The sequence below is a fragment of the Nicotiana attenuata genome, unplaced genomic scaffold (genome assembly GCF_001879085.1).
Source record: "Nicotiana attenuata strain UT unplaced genomic scaffold, NIATTr2, whole genome shotgun sequence".
NCBI classification, from domain to species: domain Eukaryota; kingdom Viridiplantae; phylum Streptophyta; class Magnoliopsida; order Solanales; family Solanaceae; genus Nicotiana; species Nicotiana attenuata.
In genome coordinates, this window is record NW_017671474.1 from 103,695 (window position 1) to 123,339 (window position 19,645).

Consider the following 19,645-nt stretch of genomic DNA (forward strand, 5'->3'; position numbering starts at 1 on the left):
GTTGGATACCTTCAACATTTACGTTCAGCTTTTAGAACTTTAAGCCTCAAGTGTGTTGCTTTTACTAATATCCTTCTCAAATATAGAACATACATGAACTCGTCATTTTTTTTACATCTTCCTGTATTCTTGTATTGCAGCTCGGTCACCATTGTACTAACAAAATCATATCATAGTTAGAATCAGCATGGAAGAAGATCAGGTGAAGTTACCTCATATGCATCCAGGCCAACAGTTATCTGTTCATTCAGATGTATACAGCTTTTAACTTAATTGATAAAGGAAAATGATGAAATGCTCGCAAAAGGATGACTTTAGACGCATCATGATACTGAACCACTGGTTTATGCTGGTGCAATCTCTGGAAAGAGCAGCAGACTACCATGGGCCTAAGACAGATTAGCTTCTGTCTACAACTATTGAAAATTGATGGGCAATAGGGAATACTTGGACACGAGAGGAATAAGAATAGAATTCTTAAATCCAGCCACTACACTTGGTGTAAGCCCATCTACTCCAACTTCCATGAGCAGGTTCTCATTATACCAGTGACTGTAGGCTGCAGCGAATTGGCAACTGAACCAGTCAAGATGAAGCTCTCCAGGCCAACTTGAACACTACCGTCATCTGAAAAGAAAAAAGAAAAGATTTTTCTTACATATGAAGCATTCATCCACTACCAGCATGGGTGTTCTACTTTTTAAGTTTACACTCTGGAATCATCAAGGAATACGACTAAGCCAGCACCTGCCATCCTATGAATTACTGTAGATATTAATTCTCATTTGGCTTAAGATGGAGCTTTCCTGCAACTTACAAAAGTTGCAAATCATCCACACCCAAAAAATGAGCACAACCACATTGTTATTGTTAATGAGAATTTAGAATGGCAATTATTTAATTAATTGAAGTGATTATCTTCAAAAGAGATTGAAAGTGAGCGTCGAAATCATCCTGAATCACTTCTTCATATACAACTTGTTAAATTGGATCCTATAAACAAAAATAATTAACATCACTGAAAATTCTACTTGATAATAATTTTTATTAGCATCAACCTGCATTTTCAATATGTTATAAGATATGTTAGTAAGACAGTAACCACCACCCAGTGAATGTATCTTGACGCTGAGAATGATTATATTGCTTTATAAGATTCTCATCGTCGGTAAGCTTAACAGCATATACTTCATGACGTGCCTCAATGTTGGACAGGAGCACTTAACAACCACTTTAAACATGACCATTCTATCAAAAATAGTATCCATCTCTAATGGACACACTTGAAGCTTGTATCTGAAAGGCACGTTTGACTAGACTATAAAGCTACAATGTTTAAATATATTAAGGCAACAGAAATTATGGTGAATATCTGTGAGAAACGGAATACTCAAAAAGGTCACATCTCTTGCAATATAATTTGTTTGCAGTACCCTAGTACTTGGGGGAGTTAGACAGTCATTCTGCTCTTGGGACTTTCTTTATTCTGTTTTCAACTTTATCAACTTTAATAATTACCATTGTAATTTGTATATTACCTGGATTTTCAGGTATTGAAATGGTTACTGCAGTAACCATTACCACATTAAGACATTTGACAATTATATTTTTATGCCACTGGGCAACTCATCCATCACGTTCCCATAAAGAACCACCCTGGGGTTGTTTTTCGACATAAAAAAGAGAGAGAATATGTTAAAAAGAACGACAATCTAAACAGATCTCTAAGATAACACTTTCACATAGTTTGTCAGGTAACTTTAGCCTTTTGAAATCCACGGTATACCACTAGTCTACGTTTCATGTAAATCAATCTCTTCTATGGTCCTTAGTGAAGCATCTTCTTAATAAGCATATATGATACAAACTACCATTAAGCTAGATGCTCAAATGGCTTGCAAATAATATAAGAAATTTAGTATTTTGTTGTTTGGCAGTGCTCCGTAATGACATTAGATAACCTCTTTGATGTTTGCTATCTTTGCCAATTAAATAGAAGGGTTAGGATGCTCTTTTTACCCTTTTCTTTTTCATTGATTGTTTAAGGCATTCTTTATCAACTTTGACAAAGTTGGAAACAAACTTAAATGCAAGGATGCGATGTATCGAGTATTTTGTTGCTAATAGATATTGACATGTTGCCTTAATATATTAGAACATAGTGGCGTTATATTTTAATCAAAAGTTCCTTCCAGGTACAAGCTTCAAACGAGTGTCCTGAATAGTACTGATTTTATTTGACTGTTACTTTAGGGTCATAAAGCAATGTAGGCTGCAGCCCATAGGAAGCTCTACCAATGAATTGAAGGAAGTTTGATTGAGATATATTATTATTTTTCATTATTTTTGGAGTCTAAAACACTTCTAATACTAATATGGTTTTCCACTGGTGTGTTGTTGATGAATGTTATATAATGCATTGGAGATGATACTATTATTAAAAGAAAGGTCACGTTTAAAATGGTTGTTAAGATCTCCAACATCGAAGCGCATGATGAAGTTTATGTTGTTGTCAAGCTTTGCGGTGATGAGGATCTTATAAAAAATATAATCATTCACCATGAAGTTTATGTTGTTGTCAAGCTTAGCGGTGATGAGGATCTTATAAAAAAATATAATCATTCACCATGTCAATACATTCATTGTCCGTGGTCTTTACTCACATATCTAAGAGTATATTGAAATTGCAATTTGATGTTAATATATTGTTATCAAGTAAAGTTTTCAAAGGTATATTTACTTTTGTTTAGGATCCAGATTTCAATAATTAACAAGTCATATATGTGGACAAGAGTTTCAGGATGATTTCAATGCTCACTTTCAGTTCTCTTTTTTGAAGATAATCACTTCAATAGTTAAATAGTCACCTTTGCAAATTCTCATCCACAATATGGTTGAGGAATAATAAGAGGGACATCGATAGCGATGATACGAGCTCAACCAGATAAGCAGAAGCTAAAGATGATTCATCACCTGAATGATACAAAGCAAGGAATTTGTCTTCTCTATTTTGACCAAAATAGTTGTCCCCTTAATATTACTGTACAAGCAGGCAAGCAGCTCAGCATTTACCTGCAAAAGACAAGGGTCTTTTTCATGTTGGGACAACAATGGGACATTAGCAAAGTACTGGCATGGATGCAGGCTTACAGAAGACGCAATGAAGCGCAGCCACAGCTACAAATAAGGATGGTTGGGCCTGAGCACCCTTTTTTCTCCTTTCCAGGAGACACAATTACCCACTGTTATGAAGAAATGCAACAGGAGTTGGAAATAAAAGGAATCAGAACCAAACTCCAGTTGAAGAGATTAGTAGATAAGAGGAAGAGTAAGTTTTAAATTTCTTAAAGAACCCCCCTCCAGGAAGAATCAAACCCAGGACCATGAAGTCCTTGAGGTCTGAGCTTTGTCACTCGAGCTACGCCTAATTGGAGGCGTTTCAAGGTATTTTAAGAGCCTAAAGTCTGAAATAACAAACAAGTGCAACCGGGAGTGAGAAATATGTACCAAAAAGATAAGGTCAAGATAATCATGCATCAGTTCGGAAAAAACTTCTCCTTCATTTCATTTTATATGATGGTGTTTGAATGTTGATGGATTTTAAGAAAGAAAGAAAAAGAACATGCCATGGCATTCTATAAGAAATAAGACATGTCATTACAGGAAAAATGAAAGGTAAAACGACAGAGCTACCCCGAAACAGAAAAGCATGTCGATCTTTTGAAATTGACCAAAAAGGAAAAATCCCTCGTTTAAATGGAAAGGAAGGAATACTTGATTGCAGCGGAAAGAACGATAGGATAAATTAATTAGTCTTTACCTACTTATTAACTGAGCAGCAAGGCTTCTAGCCTGCATTAGAAACTGGAGCTTCCTGTCATCATCATGTTCTTCAAGAAGTGCGAAGCTTAGGTTCAGAAAGAACTCCCTGTAAAGCTCGCTCATATCATCTAAGTTTTCAACTCTTCCAGCAGACAAGCAATCAGGTTCTAAGACATACTCCACTGGTTCAGATACTTTACAACCATCTTTGCTATAACTTATCGAAGAGCTCCTTCTAGTTCGATTTTGCGCTGTGTAGTTAGAGACTGCTGCTTCTAGTCTTCCAGCTATTACAATGGCTCGTTGAATACACGCAACCGGCAGCTGAAACCAACCAGAACTATGAGATAAATGATGGATGTTTGAATAGTCCAATGGAAATGACCGGACTACAAATCAAACCATATTGACCCTGGCAATGGAGTAAAACTGAAAAAGACTGGAGCATTAGCGACTCAAAAACTTTAGTTAGTGGCTCTCCTTTCAAATTTAGATTTTTAGAGTGGATTCCAAGTTCCCTAGCATATTAGATTTACTATCAGGCTTCACTGAGAATGTCTTCTACTGGACCAGTCCAAAGAGGAACCATGAATTCAGGCTAACTTACTTGTGCAAGCTGAGCAACTTTAAAACCAAAACTTCTCTCGCAGACCCCTGGTGCAAGTTTGTAAAGGTAGGTGATGTCTTCACTATTGATGTGATCCATCTTCTCATTTGGCTTGAAATCCCCATTCACTTCTCTTTGGGATGTCAGATATGACACATGGTATGGTCCCACAGAGCCTGGATATTCATTCTTGATACTGACAATTTCAGGGTAATGGGTGACAAATAGAATCATGCATTTCTTGTGTTCTAGGAGATACTGAAGTGTTGCATAAGCAATTGCTACGCCGTCATGTGTACTGGTACCTCTCCCAAGTTCATCAAGTATAACCAATGAGCTGGCTGAGCATTTTTTCAGTATTTCAGAAGCCTCGCTGAGTTCTTCTAAGAATGTACTTCTTCCTTGCTGTATACTGTCGGATGCACCCATGCGAGTATATATGCCATCTAGCACATGCAGTTTTGCAGAGAACGCTGGAACAAAGGATCCAACCTAGAGGAATCCAGAAAAAAACACCTTTATCAAACCATAGTGTTGTTGATCTTCAGTAAAGAAGATATGCACCAGCAAGCCATCACTAAGACTGCTTTCCTTTGGACTTATTTTCCAATTAGACATTTAGCTAGCGTTTGGCCATAAATTCCCAAATTTGTTTTGAAAAATCTGATTTAGGTGAAGTTTGGTTTGCAGATGAAAATGTGTTTGGACATAAGCTTTCGAAACATGTTTCACTTTTTTTTTTTTTTTGAAAAAACATGAAACATGACTTATACCCACAAATTCTAAAAACTATCACAAATACCCAACAGTACCTTCATCAATAATATTCATTATCATTATCACAAACCATAGTCCTGAACATAAATAAATTTGGTACAAAATTATCATTTTTATAATGAACTACATAATACACTATCGAGAAGACGAAGCAGCATTGTTACAAAATAATAAATGGTGGGCTCTTTCATAAAATACAAAAGTTTGGGCAATTTTTAAATTTTTTTAAAAATGTAATAGTAAAATTTTGGGCCAAACCAGCTCTTGAGCTGGTTTTGGGATTTGGGAATTTGGCAAAATCTATGGCCAAACGGGTCCTTAGACTTGTTTGAGATACAAGTAATTAATATTCATCAATTCCTTGAGAACATGAGCAAGAGGCCAGCTTTACATTAAAAAGATTCTGATAAGCAGTGTTACCACGAAACCTTTAAAATGGTCTTTATTTTAAAGAGTGAACTATTAGGAAATGTTCCTTCAGTCATACTGCCACAGGGATCACCTACAAAGGACCACTACCAAGAAATATCTCTCTCCCAGTAAACTTTTCTAACAGTTGTACCTTATTCTGACTCGTATACATTCTTCTGTAAAAGAACGTTTTCACGTCTAAAGTCACACAAAGATTGTGAAGCAAATAACTCTAAAGGTAATCACATAGAAGCAAGCATCAATATGGCTTCACCTGAGCCATCAAAGTGATGAGAGCAACTTGGCGAATATAGCAGCTTTTTCCTCCCATATTTGGTCCAGTAACAATCTGACAATACTCTCTTTCTGCATGCAAATCTGTATCATTTGGGACAAAGTTCTCTTGTAATACTCTCTCCAAAACCTGTTCAAAGCCCTCAGTTAAAATTCAAAGGTTCAAAATATGTCAATCAGGAATCATAAACACACATGAATGTCTTAAACAACCAATGAAAATGAAAAGGGTAAAAAGAGCATCCTAATCCTTCTTTCAATTGGCAAGGCAGCAAGCATCAAAGAGGTTATCTCATGTCATTACGGAGCACTACCAGGCAACAAATAGAAAATTTAATTTTCTATATTATTTGCAAGCCATCAGAGCATCTAGCTTAATGGTAGTCTCATACCATATAGGCCTATTAAGAAGATTCATCACTAAGAACCATAGAAGAGATTGATTTACACGAAATGTATACTTGTGGTATCCCACTATCTCTTGGCTTCCAAAAGGCTTAATCTACTTGACAAACTATGAGAAAGTGCTATTATAGAAATCATAGTATATTCTTTCAACAGTTTATAGTGTTAAATCTTTTTAACATTTCTCTCTTTTTGGATGCCAAAAAACAAGCTCGGGGTGGTTCTTTATGGGAATGTGATGGATGAGTTGCCAAGAGGCACAAAAATGTAATTGCCGAATGTCTTAATGTTGGCAAAGGTTACTGCAGTAGCCATTTCAACACCTGAATTTCCAGGTGATATACTAATTACAGATACCTGATTTTCATGGTAAATCAGCCAATGTGGCCCAATGACTTCAATTCTGTTTTCCATTCAGATTCACCATTTTTGCTGGAAAATATGATGGGATGCCTTCTTTAGTACTGATATTATTCAGTAAGACGAAAATCCAGCATAATACACTATCCTTGGGGGTATGTAATACAGATGAAGACATAAACAGAGTCTCATCCTTTTTTTTTGGCGGCCTACATTTACCCCACCCAACTCTCCTCCACGGAGTCAAATAAGTCGATTTGGTCCCTGCTAAAGGTAAGCAAGGGACTTGCACAGCAGCCAATCCTGATCTTTGTCACTTTCGAGATCAAAGAATCATAACTTTCAGTGCACTGTCAAAGCAGACACAAGACCTTCTCAAGCACAGGATATGTCAGTCTCATCCTTTTTTTTTGGCGGCCTACATTTACCCCACCCAACTCTCCTCCACGGAGTCAAATAAGTCGATTTGGTCCCTGCTAAAGGTAAGCAAGGGACTTGCACAGCAGCCAATCCTGATCTTTGTCACTTTCGAGATCAAAGAATCATAACTTTCAGTGCACTGTCAAAGCAGACACAAGACCTTCTCAAGCACAGGATATGTCATTGCAACATAGAGCTAGCCTGTATTAGTTATCCTACTCGCAAATCAAATAAAGAAACCGATCTCTCTCCCTTGATCTAAACCAGAATAAGTCTCCACCTTGCTCCCTTGGTGACTCGAACGCCCAGTCTCAAGGTTGTAGGTGGAGAGACTTTCCACTTGAGCTACACTCTCTTGTCAGTTAAAACTAAAGTAAGTTATTTTTCAAATCACAAACAGAAGTTAAGCTGCAATATCTAAAGCAGTCTTAAAAAAGGTGAAGCTTTAATAAGTACTGTTTTTAGCACATACCGGGTGACGACCAGAGAAAATATGTATCTGAACAGCCTCATCATCTTTCACAAAAAGTGGACGGACATAATTCTGGAACAAATAATAAAGCACCATTCACATCCAATAAAACAAGTAGAAGCAAAAAGGGGGAAAACATAATATTTAACCTTATTCCTCGAAAGAATGGCAAGAGAATTTAGACAATCCAATGAAGCCAGGGCCTGCACAGCAGCTTGGAACTCAGCAAAGTATCCACCAAACCTCGTTAAAAAATTATTCCAAGCAGCTTGGCAAACGACAGTGAGCTGCTCATTTGCCAATGCTAATTCATCTAAAGCCACCAATACTTCTGGTGGATGATAGCGTATTGCTTTCTTAGTACTGTTCACTTTCACCCAATCTGGCGGCACCTTTGTGTCTAGAGGCAGCTGCAGTTGAAGCAACATCCAGTCAAAACAAAACAATACGTTATAAAAGGGCAGACTTCCTTGGTTTTAATATCTCACTATGGACCACAGGTTCAAGGTATGCACTAAAGATAATTACAACCTAAAGGCCTCAAACTTGGAACCTATGCAGCACCAACAAGCTAAAAAAGAAACCACAAAGCAGAAATGACACAGACATTGGAATACGGTTTTGCACTATAATGCAAATCTTGATCTGATATTTGTTTTCCTTCAAAAGTTCGTCTAGACACTTGCATCCAGGAGAATTTACATAGGGGAAAAGGCATGAGATATACATCTTTGTTAAACATGTCCGACACATGGTGGAAAAGGTGTTGGGCAGAAGAGGACTTGGACAACAAGACATGGTTAATACTTGGCGCTGCTGAAGCCAAGCATGGCGACCAGGAGGACCATTTTCTTGGACAATCCATAACCACATCCCCTCCCCTCTCCCCACACCAAAATAAAGATAGAAAATAAACAATAGAAAGAACCAACTCGAAAAGAAAACTAAACAAAAGGAAAAAGAGAAAACCAAATGACTATATATTTCGGTGATTAGAAAAAAATAAGATGGATCATGACAGCACAGTAGAAGAGAACAACACAACAAAATATATATCTGAAACTGCAACACTTTGAATCCTGAGGTTTAGTCAACCAAGAGTGAACAAAAACAGCAATGCGAAGCAAAATACTTCCAAATTGTCAACAGCAAGAGGACGTAAAAGGACTTAATAGAAATAAATCATTGTGACTGCCCAAAGGAGTTTCAGAAAGACTCTACTAACAGTTAAAACTATTTGAAGAAAGGACTTCATGTAAGTCATCAACAGAAGCAATTAAAAATCAGGAAAAGCAAGAACAAGTCCTCACTATTTCAAGCACACTGGAAAGATTCCACAAACAGCGAATATTTTGACCAAGAGTTTGAGTAAATATTTTAAAAATAGTTAAAACCACTAAACATGAAAGGAAGATTTCAAGAAGAAAGATGGGAACATGATAACAATAAACAAATAAAAAAGACGGGAACATGATAAAACCTTGTTCTAATTTCTTCTAGTAATGTACCTCTATCAAATGTGTAATTCCAGCTACACTCATGTACTCCAAATTGCGGATATGAAGCTGCTTGCGATACACAACAATTAATGAGTCTAACTTCTCATTTGCCAACTCAACTCTCCTTGTACCTTCAGCAACCTGTGAACAAACTGAAATTGGTCAATGAATCAAGGTCAGGTAAGAAACATGGCACAGAAAGAGAATACAAACAAACCTCAGGGAACTTTCCGTCAGAAATGAAGAATAAATTGTGAAGATCTCGTCTGTCAGCGGCTTCCTTGTTTAAAGCAGACAAAAACTTTGCAGCAGCATTAATAACAGTAGACGATGAGGCAATTGATATTAACTTTCTCAACAGTACTGAGCGCAAGGTCTCTCTTTGTAGATTCGTACTTTTATACTCTTCTATCCAAAGCTGCTGAAGTTGTTTTGCAGCAGTCAAGATAGCTTGAATGACTGCAATAAACTGATACAGAAGTTCCTATTAACTTTCATCTAGAAAATGATTGAGGCTGCAAAACCAATTCAAGGAACAGTATATGCTTGTTTATGGGTGAGCGATAAAGCTATAGTTTCATGATCTCATGTCTAAGCATTGCAAGCTGATCGGAACATCCAACCGAAAGTTTAATATTTCTCCACCACAGGTTCCTGTCTGTAGTTACCAGAGCTTGTTGCACAAGTGAGGGAACCTTTGAAAAGTTGCATTTTGATGATCTTCCCCATCAGATCAAAGACTGTAGCATATAGTATAAAGCTAAGAAAATCTTGACCAATTAAACAAAAGATAAATCCCTTCACCTCAGATGCGGTAGCTTTTTTGTGAAAAATTCTTGTAATCCCGCGTTGGATATCTGGTGACCTTCCCAGAGTGGACAGAACTGAAGAAATTATATGATGTATCTCTGGTTGCAAAATGGTAACATCAGCACCTTCCACCTCTAAGACAGAAGTATGAGAAGTTCGATAAGTTTTCATAGATTCTGCAATCTCTGAGACTGCGTCAAGACGAGCACCTATCATGTTTCTATCACATAAAGGATGAGTCACCTGCAAAATACAAAATTATCGATGTACTCTGTATCCATTCATATTACTATAACCCAACAAACTAGGGGCCAAAAGATCTCCATACCCAATGCCTGAGAAGCCTTGAACCAAATATGGTAAGTGTCTGATTCATACAATGCAGTAAGGAGCCAGACTCAGATCCGTCAAAATTATTCTTCAAAACCTACATCATCGGTAAAATAACAATTCTGGAAAGAATATGCCTTTGTATGTCTCCTGAGAGCTAAAAGACTACTGGTGGAGTAAGTAGAGAGAATGAAAAGAAAACTTTTAAAACTCTTATTAAATTGTATACTCACCTCGTTCCAATTTATGTGAATCTATTTGACCGGGCGCGGAAATGAAAGACTTTTAAAACTTCTGGCCAAAAACAATTCATAATAGATATTTGTGTGGCTATAAATCGTCTTATTAAGGTAAATGGTAAGTTTAAAGTCACATTGTTTCCAAATTTAGAAAGGGGTATTCTTTTTTAAGAGGACTAAAAAGGAAACATGTTTACATAAATTGGATCGGAGGGAGTATTATACATACATATAATCAGTTTATATGTATAATATCCCAGTGGAGGCAAAACACACTAGGTGATTTCTTCCCATCTATCCAAGCCTTGGTGGATAGAGTTACTTGGTACCTGCTGCTGGTGGGAGGTGGCAGGTATCCCGTGGAATTAGTCGAGGTGCGCGCAAGCTGGCCCGGACACCATGGTTTTCAAAAAAAAAATATATATTACTTACTATATAGAAGCCGCTTGGGAAGCAGCTGGGGGTCGTCATGCCTGCTTACCAAGGGGCACTTTGGTCATTTCAAATTAATTTTTAAATTTATCTTACGCAGGAGTAAGTTATACTTTATGTTGCACATGCTGTACTTTGGAGGAAAAGTTTCCCAAATTGCATAAAAGTACCACACGGTGAATCTAAATCATCCGCTGTTCTTCTCTCTTGGTTGTACTTCTACAATTCCTACAATCAGTAGTATCTTTTGGAGTTGTCTTTGATTTAAATTATTATTTTCTTGTATTCCCTGTACAACCATCTTCTCTTGCAGTGGAGTAACCCCTTCACCAGGTATCAAAGTTGATGCTTGTGATTCCTAAAGATTCTTTGTTTCTTCAAATTTGAATTCTCTGAGTTTGTATTTCTTCTTCATAAAATTTTCTCTGTTTCTCAATTTGGGTCTCTCTTTATTTGTTCTTTTGCTCTACTTCTAAGATTTGATCACTGCGTTTGGAGGTAATTAATTCTCTTCTTCTTCTTCGTGCGTTGCTTCTGGGTTTAATAAGTCTAAGGAATCACCAATTGTTTGCTAGATTTCAATTTTTTTTAGGCAGCTTTGCTTCAGTTTGCCTGCTAGGTGTTTGTGAAATTGCCTTCTGAAAATTTTACTTTTGCACACAAAGAGGGTGAGATGAGAATCAAGGTATTAAGGGATGAAAAGACTGTTAGCTTCCATGATGATGAAACCATAGTGATTTGCACTGATTGTTGGTGGAAGACAGACTTAAAAGAGAGCTCAAGAATATACCTTCTTTTTGCTTAAAAGAATGTTGATATTTGAATAAATGAAGTCTGCTCTTCAAAATATGTACTTTCCAGTAGCATCAAAGAAAGGAGGAGGGGCACGTGAAATCTCATTGCTATTCTTTCTAAGGATTGGCGTGCATAGTAAGCACGATATTTAGATGCACTTACCACAAAATAAAAAAAAGGACATTGACCACCGTAGAAAAGCTATTTGTGAAGAACTCCTCGGATTAAATCCTGATATAATTTGCCTACAAGTAGGGGTGTTCATAAAAACCCGAAAAACCGAACCAAACCGAAAATCAAACCAAACCGACCAAAAAAATCGATACTTTTTGGTTTGGTTTGGTTTTGGTTTTGAATTTTAAAAACCGATCAAATTTGTTTGGTTTTGGTTTTAATCAAAAAATAACCGAAAAAACCCGAACCAAACCGACTATAAGAGTAGCTATTTCAAATTTATTATTACACCTATATATATGTATATTTTTATACAAAGTTTCAAAAAATTTATGGTTAATGTTAATCGTTTGCACTTTTAGTACATTTTTTACCTTTATATTCTAGTTTGATTGGTAGTTTTCTTTTGTTAAGTGTAATAATCCATTAAAAAAATATATTTTTAATCGAGTCCTTAAATCATTCATCACTATTTGATTAAATTATCATCAATATAGAGCCCGTTTGGGTGGCTTATTTTAAGTGACTTTTAAGCCATAAGTTAGGAATTCTAGCTTTTGGCTTGTTTTTGTCATTTTAGCTTAAAAACAAGTGCTTAAAAGCACTTTTTTACTCTATCCAAACACTACAAAATGGCTTAAAAGTTATTTTGGCTTAAAAACACTTAAAATAAGCCAATCCAAGCGGGCTCATATTTTAGTAAATAATAGATTTCTCAAAGGGCAATTGATTTGATAGTGTTACATTGAAAATGTGGTTGCCGGAATATGTGTTTGGTAGTGTATGTCTTATATTTAAGAAAAAACCGACAAATAACCGAAAAAACCGAAAAACCGACAAAACCCGACATAAACCGAATCGGCAAAGCCGACTTAATTGGTTTGGTTTGGTTCTAATGTTTGAAAAAAACGACTTACGTGGTTTGGTTTCTTTTTAGGGAAAAACCGAACCATGAACACCCCTACCTACAAGTAACTACAATTGCCTCTTGCTTATTGGCATGTTTAAATATGCCCATGCTTTAGATATGAAACTGATTGAAGAATTTTTATTGATGTGATTGAATAGGAGATGGATAAGTATTATGATCTACTAAACATTTTGAAGAAAGTTGGATATCTCCAAGGTGCACAAACATAAATGCTGCTTGGTAGTCTCAAACTTGCAACAGTCACTCTCAAGCTACAGAAGATAATAAGAAGGTTGTTTTATGAGTTAGTCAGGATGATTTGGCGTATCGAGAATGATGGGTGATGGAGACTGTAAGAATGGTTTATGTTTGGAAACTTCGCGGAATTATCTTCTTGGAGTAACTTTTATATACAGGATTTCAATGGCAAGGGCCAAGGGGTGATCATATCCATCTGATTATTTTACTCGAGGAATTACCAAGTCTTATGGCCGCATAAAATGGCAGAAACAATATGCAGCAGTTACAATCATTTGTCACTGGGAAACGACGTTTAAAGGTTTATGCCAAAGCTTTGCATTTATTATTGAGTTTTAAATGTTTGATTTTGCACTCAAGACTGCTCCTCTCTTGGATATGTGCAGTTTGATCAGAAATTTGATTGCTAAAAATGACCACTTCTACAATTAGATGCTAAGCATACACACACACACAAAAAAAAAATGTGATATCTTTAATATTATCTTCTAGCTAGAAAGCTTGAAATGGCACAATGATTCTTTTCTTTGTTTTTTTTTTAAATGTTATTTCTTAATCTCAATATAATCATCCTTCCTTTTTTTCCGATTTTCATGCTTTGTTTTCCTTTCACATCTTTCTTCTTTTTCTTGAATCAGATATAGCTAGGTCGTCAAAGACTAAGGATTAGTCTAAGGATTCCAATGTTGTCTTAACTCGTGAAAAATGATTGAATGCGATGTCCCAAGATGAAGATTACAATAATGAAAAATGAATAGGTCCCTACATAAAATGTACAAAATCTGTTGACATACAGAATATGAAATGTGCTTTATCACACCTGGAATACCTTTTTCAAGACTTTTGGGAATTCTAGCTTTTTTCCTATCTTTATGCAGTAATTTATGATAAAATGTTTAATCACTCATGAGCCACTAGAGCTCTTCATATGTTTAGGAGACTGATTGTAATCTAAATTTATTCTCAAACATATATCCTACCTTAAAATGTTTTGAATGTGAATGTTTAACATATTTGTAGATAGAATAAGTAGTAAAACTTTGGTCCAAGTGCTTAATGTTTTATATGTATTTGAGAAAACTTCGATTGATATAATTGGATATCTTTTGCTGATGTTAAAATTCTTCCCTAGGCTGATGAGTCGCAGAACGCAATAGAGGAACAACAGAATAATTTGGTTGAAGAGATCAGGAATGCAGTTGATGATCATATAAGAGTAGGCTGGAGGATGCTACTGGAGGTCCTGAAGTAATGGCTCTGAATTAGCGAGTGAATTACGACTATGCTCCGTGATTATAACTTTATTCTTTCATACATCAGCTAACTGTAGCAACAGATCTCCTAATGCAGTACCTAAATTCAAGTCTTTAACTGCTATAGCTTTTGTATGATGCATATGCTACTTCATATTAGAGGATTTACATCTCAGTAACTAGCTAACTGCTTAGAGTGCAATGCTAATATTGCACAAAAGTACTGGTACTCGAGAGGCATTTGCTTCTTCGTAACAGTTTCTTTTAAGTTATACTAGGTTTTCTTTGATTGTCAGTAAAGTTTGACACTTTCGAAGTTGTTCAGAGTCAAGTCAATGACTTCAGGCAATGTGAGCTTTATCCTTACAAGTATAGGATAAGTTGGGTTCATTTTGGTTTGGTGCTATCAATGTTGAAGGCATAATCCAACTGGCTGCAAGGATCATGTTTGGTAGGGTCAAGGTGCTGTGAAGCCTTACTTAGAATGGAGCATGAGAAATAGCATATACCATTATGTTGCACATGTAGCTTTAAGTGTTATCGCCTCGCATCTTAGACACACTTGTCACCCCCATGCACCACATGTCTAAGAATGTTCAGATCTTTAACAATATCAATATAGAATACTATTTATTGTCTTCCTGAGTCTCAGTTTAATAACTTCAGTCTCAGTATATATAATTCCCCATTGTGCTTGAATCTTGACATTCATATATAAAACACAGTATAGTACAAAATGTTGGGCCCGTGCTTGCACGGGCCTATCCCATCTAGTGTATAATATAAGCACCTTAATGATAGTTACTCAACAGTAGTTTGCTAGTTGACACTTTTTCTTATTGGTAACTTGCATCTACTCCACCGTAACCCACTTACCCAGGAGCCAAAAGTCTACAGGTTGGAGGTGGAGAGAGCTTTCCACTTGAACTGCCTTCTTTTCTTGGGGGGGGGGGGGGGGGGGGGGGAGGATGAGTGAGCTACCCTCTTTCGTCTTGCTAGTTCATACACTTGTGATGTTTTAACCAATTCTACAAATGTTTCAGGTACAGAGAGTCGGCAGTTGCCTTCAAACTGGGAATATTATCCACATTAAGACTATATCTATATTACAAATTTCACTAGTTTGATTAAATCAATCAGACGACTGACAGTTGCTTGTTTAAATGCTTATCTGCCTTAGAGTATGGAGTCTACTTGTCACAGAAACATTAAATGCTGTCATCAAAGCAAATTTAGATCCTATACTGAAAACAAAGTTATGTCAATCGAGCTCAAGTTTACTGAGGTTCACATTTACAGATGGTTCCCCTAGACCCAACTAATTTTGCTTACTCCATGCTTCAAAGTCCTATTAATTGTAGCAATCACACCCTCCTTTAATTTTGAATCCTATCGACTATTGCTTTGAGAAGGAATCTTGGGCAAAGAACGTAGGAAAACACAAGATAATGTATTGTTCATGCCGGAAGTACCTAAATTACTAAAGTTCATTTATGGAATATATCCAAATAGTTGTCTTCACTTTTTCTTTGGTTTATCCGCTTTCGGCGGGGAGACGGAAGGGGGGGGGGGGGTAACCACTCACCTCAAGTTGCTGCAGTGCATTGGCTGAAAGGGTCATCTCCATGTTGCCAGAGAAGGGACGAAATGAAGCTCCCAAGCACAGAATTCTTTCCAAACCAAACTGTTTTAGATGTCTAATAATTAAGGCCAATGCTTGTATAGCCAGACCAGGCATTACCATAATTCCCTACAGATCAAATTAAAATAAGATGAAAGAAGGAGGCATAATTAATGCACAAAGAAACCAAGTACCATAGTGAACCCAAAAAAAAAACATAAAATAAGAAAGTATAAACATGTTTGCAAAAGATATGAAGATATCAAATTTTGACAGTTTGATTCCATCTGCTAGATGGTATATTAAAAATTTAGACTGTTCAGTCTCCAAATCCAAGTGTAGAAATTACACCTGGATTGCAATTCGATTCTGTTCGTGCATTTTCACCTCAGCCTCTTCCCTTTCTTGGACATTTAACAAATAATTTTCCTGCATGCCCTCATATAGAGACATCACTTCAGCAAGAGCACCGCCATCACTGAACTGGTCTGATGATACATCCTCCACCCGAACATTAGATGCCGGTCCAGCATAAGCCAGTAGCAGCTGAAAAGAATATAATAAATTAAAGCAGAACCTCTGAGCTTTGAAGAAATACATTCATAAGAGTCACTAGGCGATTTTCAATGATGTCATCAAGACTGCTCCGACATTCAATTGAAATAATATATATACGAACTTCAATTATTATCTTTTTGGATAAGTTCCATACAAGCTTCAATATGATGGCATTACCCCATGCACGTGAACATCCAAAAGCACAACTCTAAACTGAATAATAAACCAGTAACTTCATGTCCAAAACCTCTAGATGATATCACCAAGAAATTTTGGACAAAGCAAACAAAAGTACGAAGTGCTCTACCTTCAAACTAATTATTTAACTAATTTCCTGTGTTATTTCGGTGAGTGATCACTCCATATATTCTTCAAATATTAAAACATTACATTCATCTCACTTGGATATGCACTTTCTCTAGGCTACAATAACTTGCTAGCTTGGTCATATGAGTGGCATTTCGTAGTTGGGCTGGTCTGCTCGAGTACAAACAACTACCCTGTTTGTGAGTTACACAAATTTGTTCGTCGGTAATAGAAACAAATGGACCATATTCCCGAAAAAGAAAAGGTCGTACATCCTAAAATTGCAATTTGTTTACAACGTGTTGTGGTAAAGGACGAGGAGTGGGCCATTATTTTCATCAAAACGGGAGGCAGTTCTACCCCAGCCTGAGTCAGGATGACATGCCTGCATAATTTTGCCCCATTTGAGATCTGGCAAACATGAATCTTATTTTATACATGGTCAGCTCGAGTTTTGCCGATTAAGCTTCACTGTTGTTCTTGCCTCATACAAGACACCAGTTCAGTCTTCAATCTAGAAATCAATGCAGATACAATTAACAATGAATCTGCAACAGAACAAAATACTAATATATACTTTTACTGCGCAGCTCCCTTTATTAAAAGTTTAAGCTTTTAGAGAGTGAGAAATTTTATTTCTCTAATTAAATTTTCAACAAACTGAATATTGCATTTCCATAAATAGGAAGTCAATGTGAGAAACCAAAGGTTCTTTTTAGTTCTATGAGAGATTTGCACACAAATTAGTAATCATTGTTTTCCAGTAATAATCAATCACCTTCTCTGACTGCTTAGATATAGGCCTGCCAACAAGCAATTCAGCTGGCAACAAGTTGAGGATCAATGCCTCCAACCCGGCCCTCATAAAATTATCATTAAACTCCCCATAAACAACATCCCCGGTCGAAACCTCAACCCCAACAACCCCGATTTTCACATCATTCCCCCTACAACCCTCAATCCCAAAATCAACATCCTCGATTCCCTTCTCGACAACACAAACCAAATAGTTATTACATGACCCAAACCCCTCATCTCCACCCCCTACATCTTCCGAAGCCTCCAGAGTAGCTTTCGTGTACAATGCTGATAACTCACGGCCAAAAGGGCCCAATTTATTTGAGCCATGTGCCTTAATTGCAGCAGTCTCCGTTTGTTTAACAACACCAACTTTGTATCCTGCATTCACCAGCCTCCTTACATGGACATTCAACCGAAAAGTCGGTACACTAGCTGTTAAGAAATTGTGATCCATATGTGCATAAATTCCTAAAACCCTAGCAGCATTTTCTGCATCCTGACCAAAAAATCTGTACTTATAACCAACTTCGACCATCAATAAAATGTCTGGATACTTGGCCTTAAGCTCCACAACTTGTTGCTCTAATGGTGTGTACTTGGGGTTTCGAATATCATAACATTTGGAAGGTTCCAGACGGTCGATAGATGGTTCTAGAAGTTTATCCAGGAACCTCTGGTGGAGAGTGGGGTTAGGAAGAGGAGGGGGTTGGTTGTGTACGTGAGGTGATAGCTTAGGGATTTTGGTGTGTTTTGTGGAAGGAGGAGAAGTGAGTTGAGAAGTTCTGAGGCGTTTTGCAGGTGAAAAGGTGACGGTGGTAGTAATTTTGGGAGGTGGAGTACAGGGAGGAGTTGAGGTTGAAGTTGAAGTTAAAGGGTCTTTTTCGTTCTTTGGTTTTGGTGCAAAGAAGCGGGAAATTACTTGTTGTTTTGGTTTTCCCATTTATACAAATGTCGCCGTCGTCGATCGTCGATCGTCGTGGTGGTGGCGGTGGTTCCGACGGGGGCGTTTGGGCGGTACGAAGTGCAAAGGCGGTTTGGTTTTGTAGTATTACGGGTCTCTTGCCGCGCTATGTTTATCAAAGATTTTATGTTGATTATGTTGAAGTATAGCAAATAACACTCTTATTTGACAGTGTCACTCAAGGTGGAAAACACATTGTTCAAGAGCCAAAGAGGTTTAATTGATGTTTGCAACAAATTATATATGATACAAAAAATAAATTACAATCGCAATATAAATATGAAGAAATATAGTTTTATTGATAAAATGATGCGGGTACAATTTTGTTTCTCCCTTAATTCTTCTCTCCTAATTATCTCCGTGATTCGAGAGCTGGAGCAGCGTGTTTCTCGAACGTAGGATGATGAAGACTTCCTTGGATTTATTTGATATCCATGAAGTATGTTGTGGATCTTCTTGAAGTATTTGATTATCAAGATTTATCCGGCCATATTTTTATCAAGATTTATCCGGCCATATTTTGATCTCTTTGTGAATATCCCGTGAGTTTATGGGATTTCTGAGATGATCTCCATTTTTGAGATATTTTTTAAAGGATTATGTAACCCTTTTTATAAGAGTGACCTAGGTGTTTTGGTAGAGTAGCCTCTAAGCAACACCGACAGACTCCTATAATTTCAAGAGGTCTTGTAGTATCTTGAATTTAGGATTTGGCTTAATCCCTTAAAATTTCGATATCTACAAATGCCCCATACTTCAAGGTTTGTCGAGGTGTAGGCTTGCCGAAACATTAAGACGAGACTTGAAGTACTCGACCATCGCAACAAATGGTTTTGAAACTTGGAGTTTTAGATTTACAGAAGGAAGAGATGAAGGGCAGAACTGGTCCCACTAGGCGTACCAATTTGTTTGTAACAAATTTTCGTCATATGAAAAATAAACCACAATCACAAAATAAGAGAAAAATATTTTTACTAATCAATTGTGAGTACAATTTTGTTTATCCCTTGATTCTTCTCTCCTGATTATCTCCGTAATTTGAGGGCTGAAACCGCGTATTTCTCGAATGTAGGACGATGCAGACCTCCTGGAGATGTATCTGATCTCCAACTTCGTGAACTATTTTATTA

General features: G+C 36.9%; 1 protein-coding gene and 1 long non-coding RNA gene across 6 annotated transcripts; one reads left to right on the forward strand and one right to left on the reverse strand.

Moving 5' to 3' along the window:
* Window positions 1-55: 55 nt before the first annotated feature.
* LOC109208515 (DNA mismatch repair protein MSH3) lies at window positions 56-18,668 on the reverse strand. Of its 5 annotated transcripts, XR_002065185.1 has the most exons (15): window positions 17,532-18,668; window positions 16,241-16,435; window positions 15,854-16,018; window positions 10,206-10,304; window positions 9,872-10,120; window positions 9,285-9,536; window positions 9,077-9,208; window positions 7,718-7,978; window positions 7,569-7,640; window positions 5,892-6,041; window positions 4,430-4,921; window positions 3,825-4,146; window positions 3,151-3,242; window positions 2,974-3,072; window positions 56-627 (listed from the first exon to the last, which is right to left on the reverse strand). XR_002065185.1 is itself a non-coding variant. In XM_019371641.1 (13 exons), exons 1-13 carry the CDS (start codon window positions 18,492-18,494, stop codon window positions 3,370-3,372), a joined length of 3,447 nt encoding a protein of 1,148 aa, XP_019227186.1. In that variant the 5' UTR covers window positions 18,495-18,668; the 3' UTR covers window positions 3,154-3,369. The 5 variants fall into 5 exon arrangements, 3 of the variants coding, with proteins under 3 accessions (XP_019227186.1, XP_019227188.1, XP_019227187.1); XR_002065186.1 differs by lacking the exon at window positions 3,151-3,242 and having other exon boundaries at window positions 3,821-4,146; XM_019371641.1 differs by lacking the exons at window positions 56-627; window positions 2,974-3,072 and having other exon boundaries at window positions 3,154-3,464.
* On the forward strand, window positions 12,743-14,386 carry LOC109208517. Its single transcript, XR_002065187.1, has 2 exons — window positions 12,743-13,316; window positions 14,148-14,386. It is a non-coding gene; the product is annotated as an uncharacterized LOC109208517 (long non-coding RNA).
* Window positions 18,669-19,645: the final 977 nt, after the last annotated feature.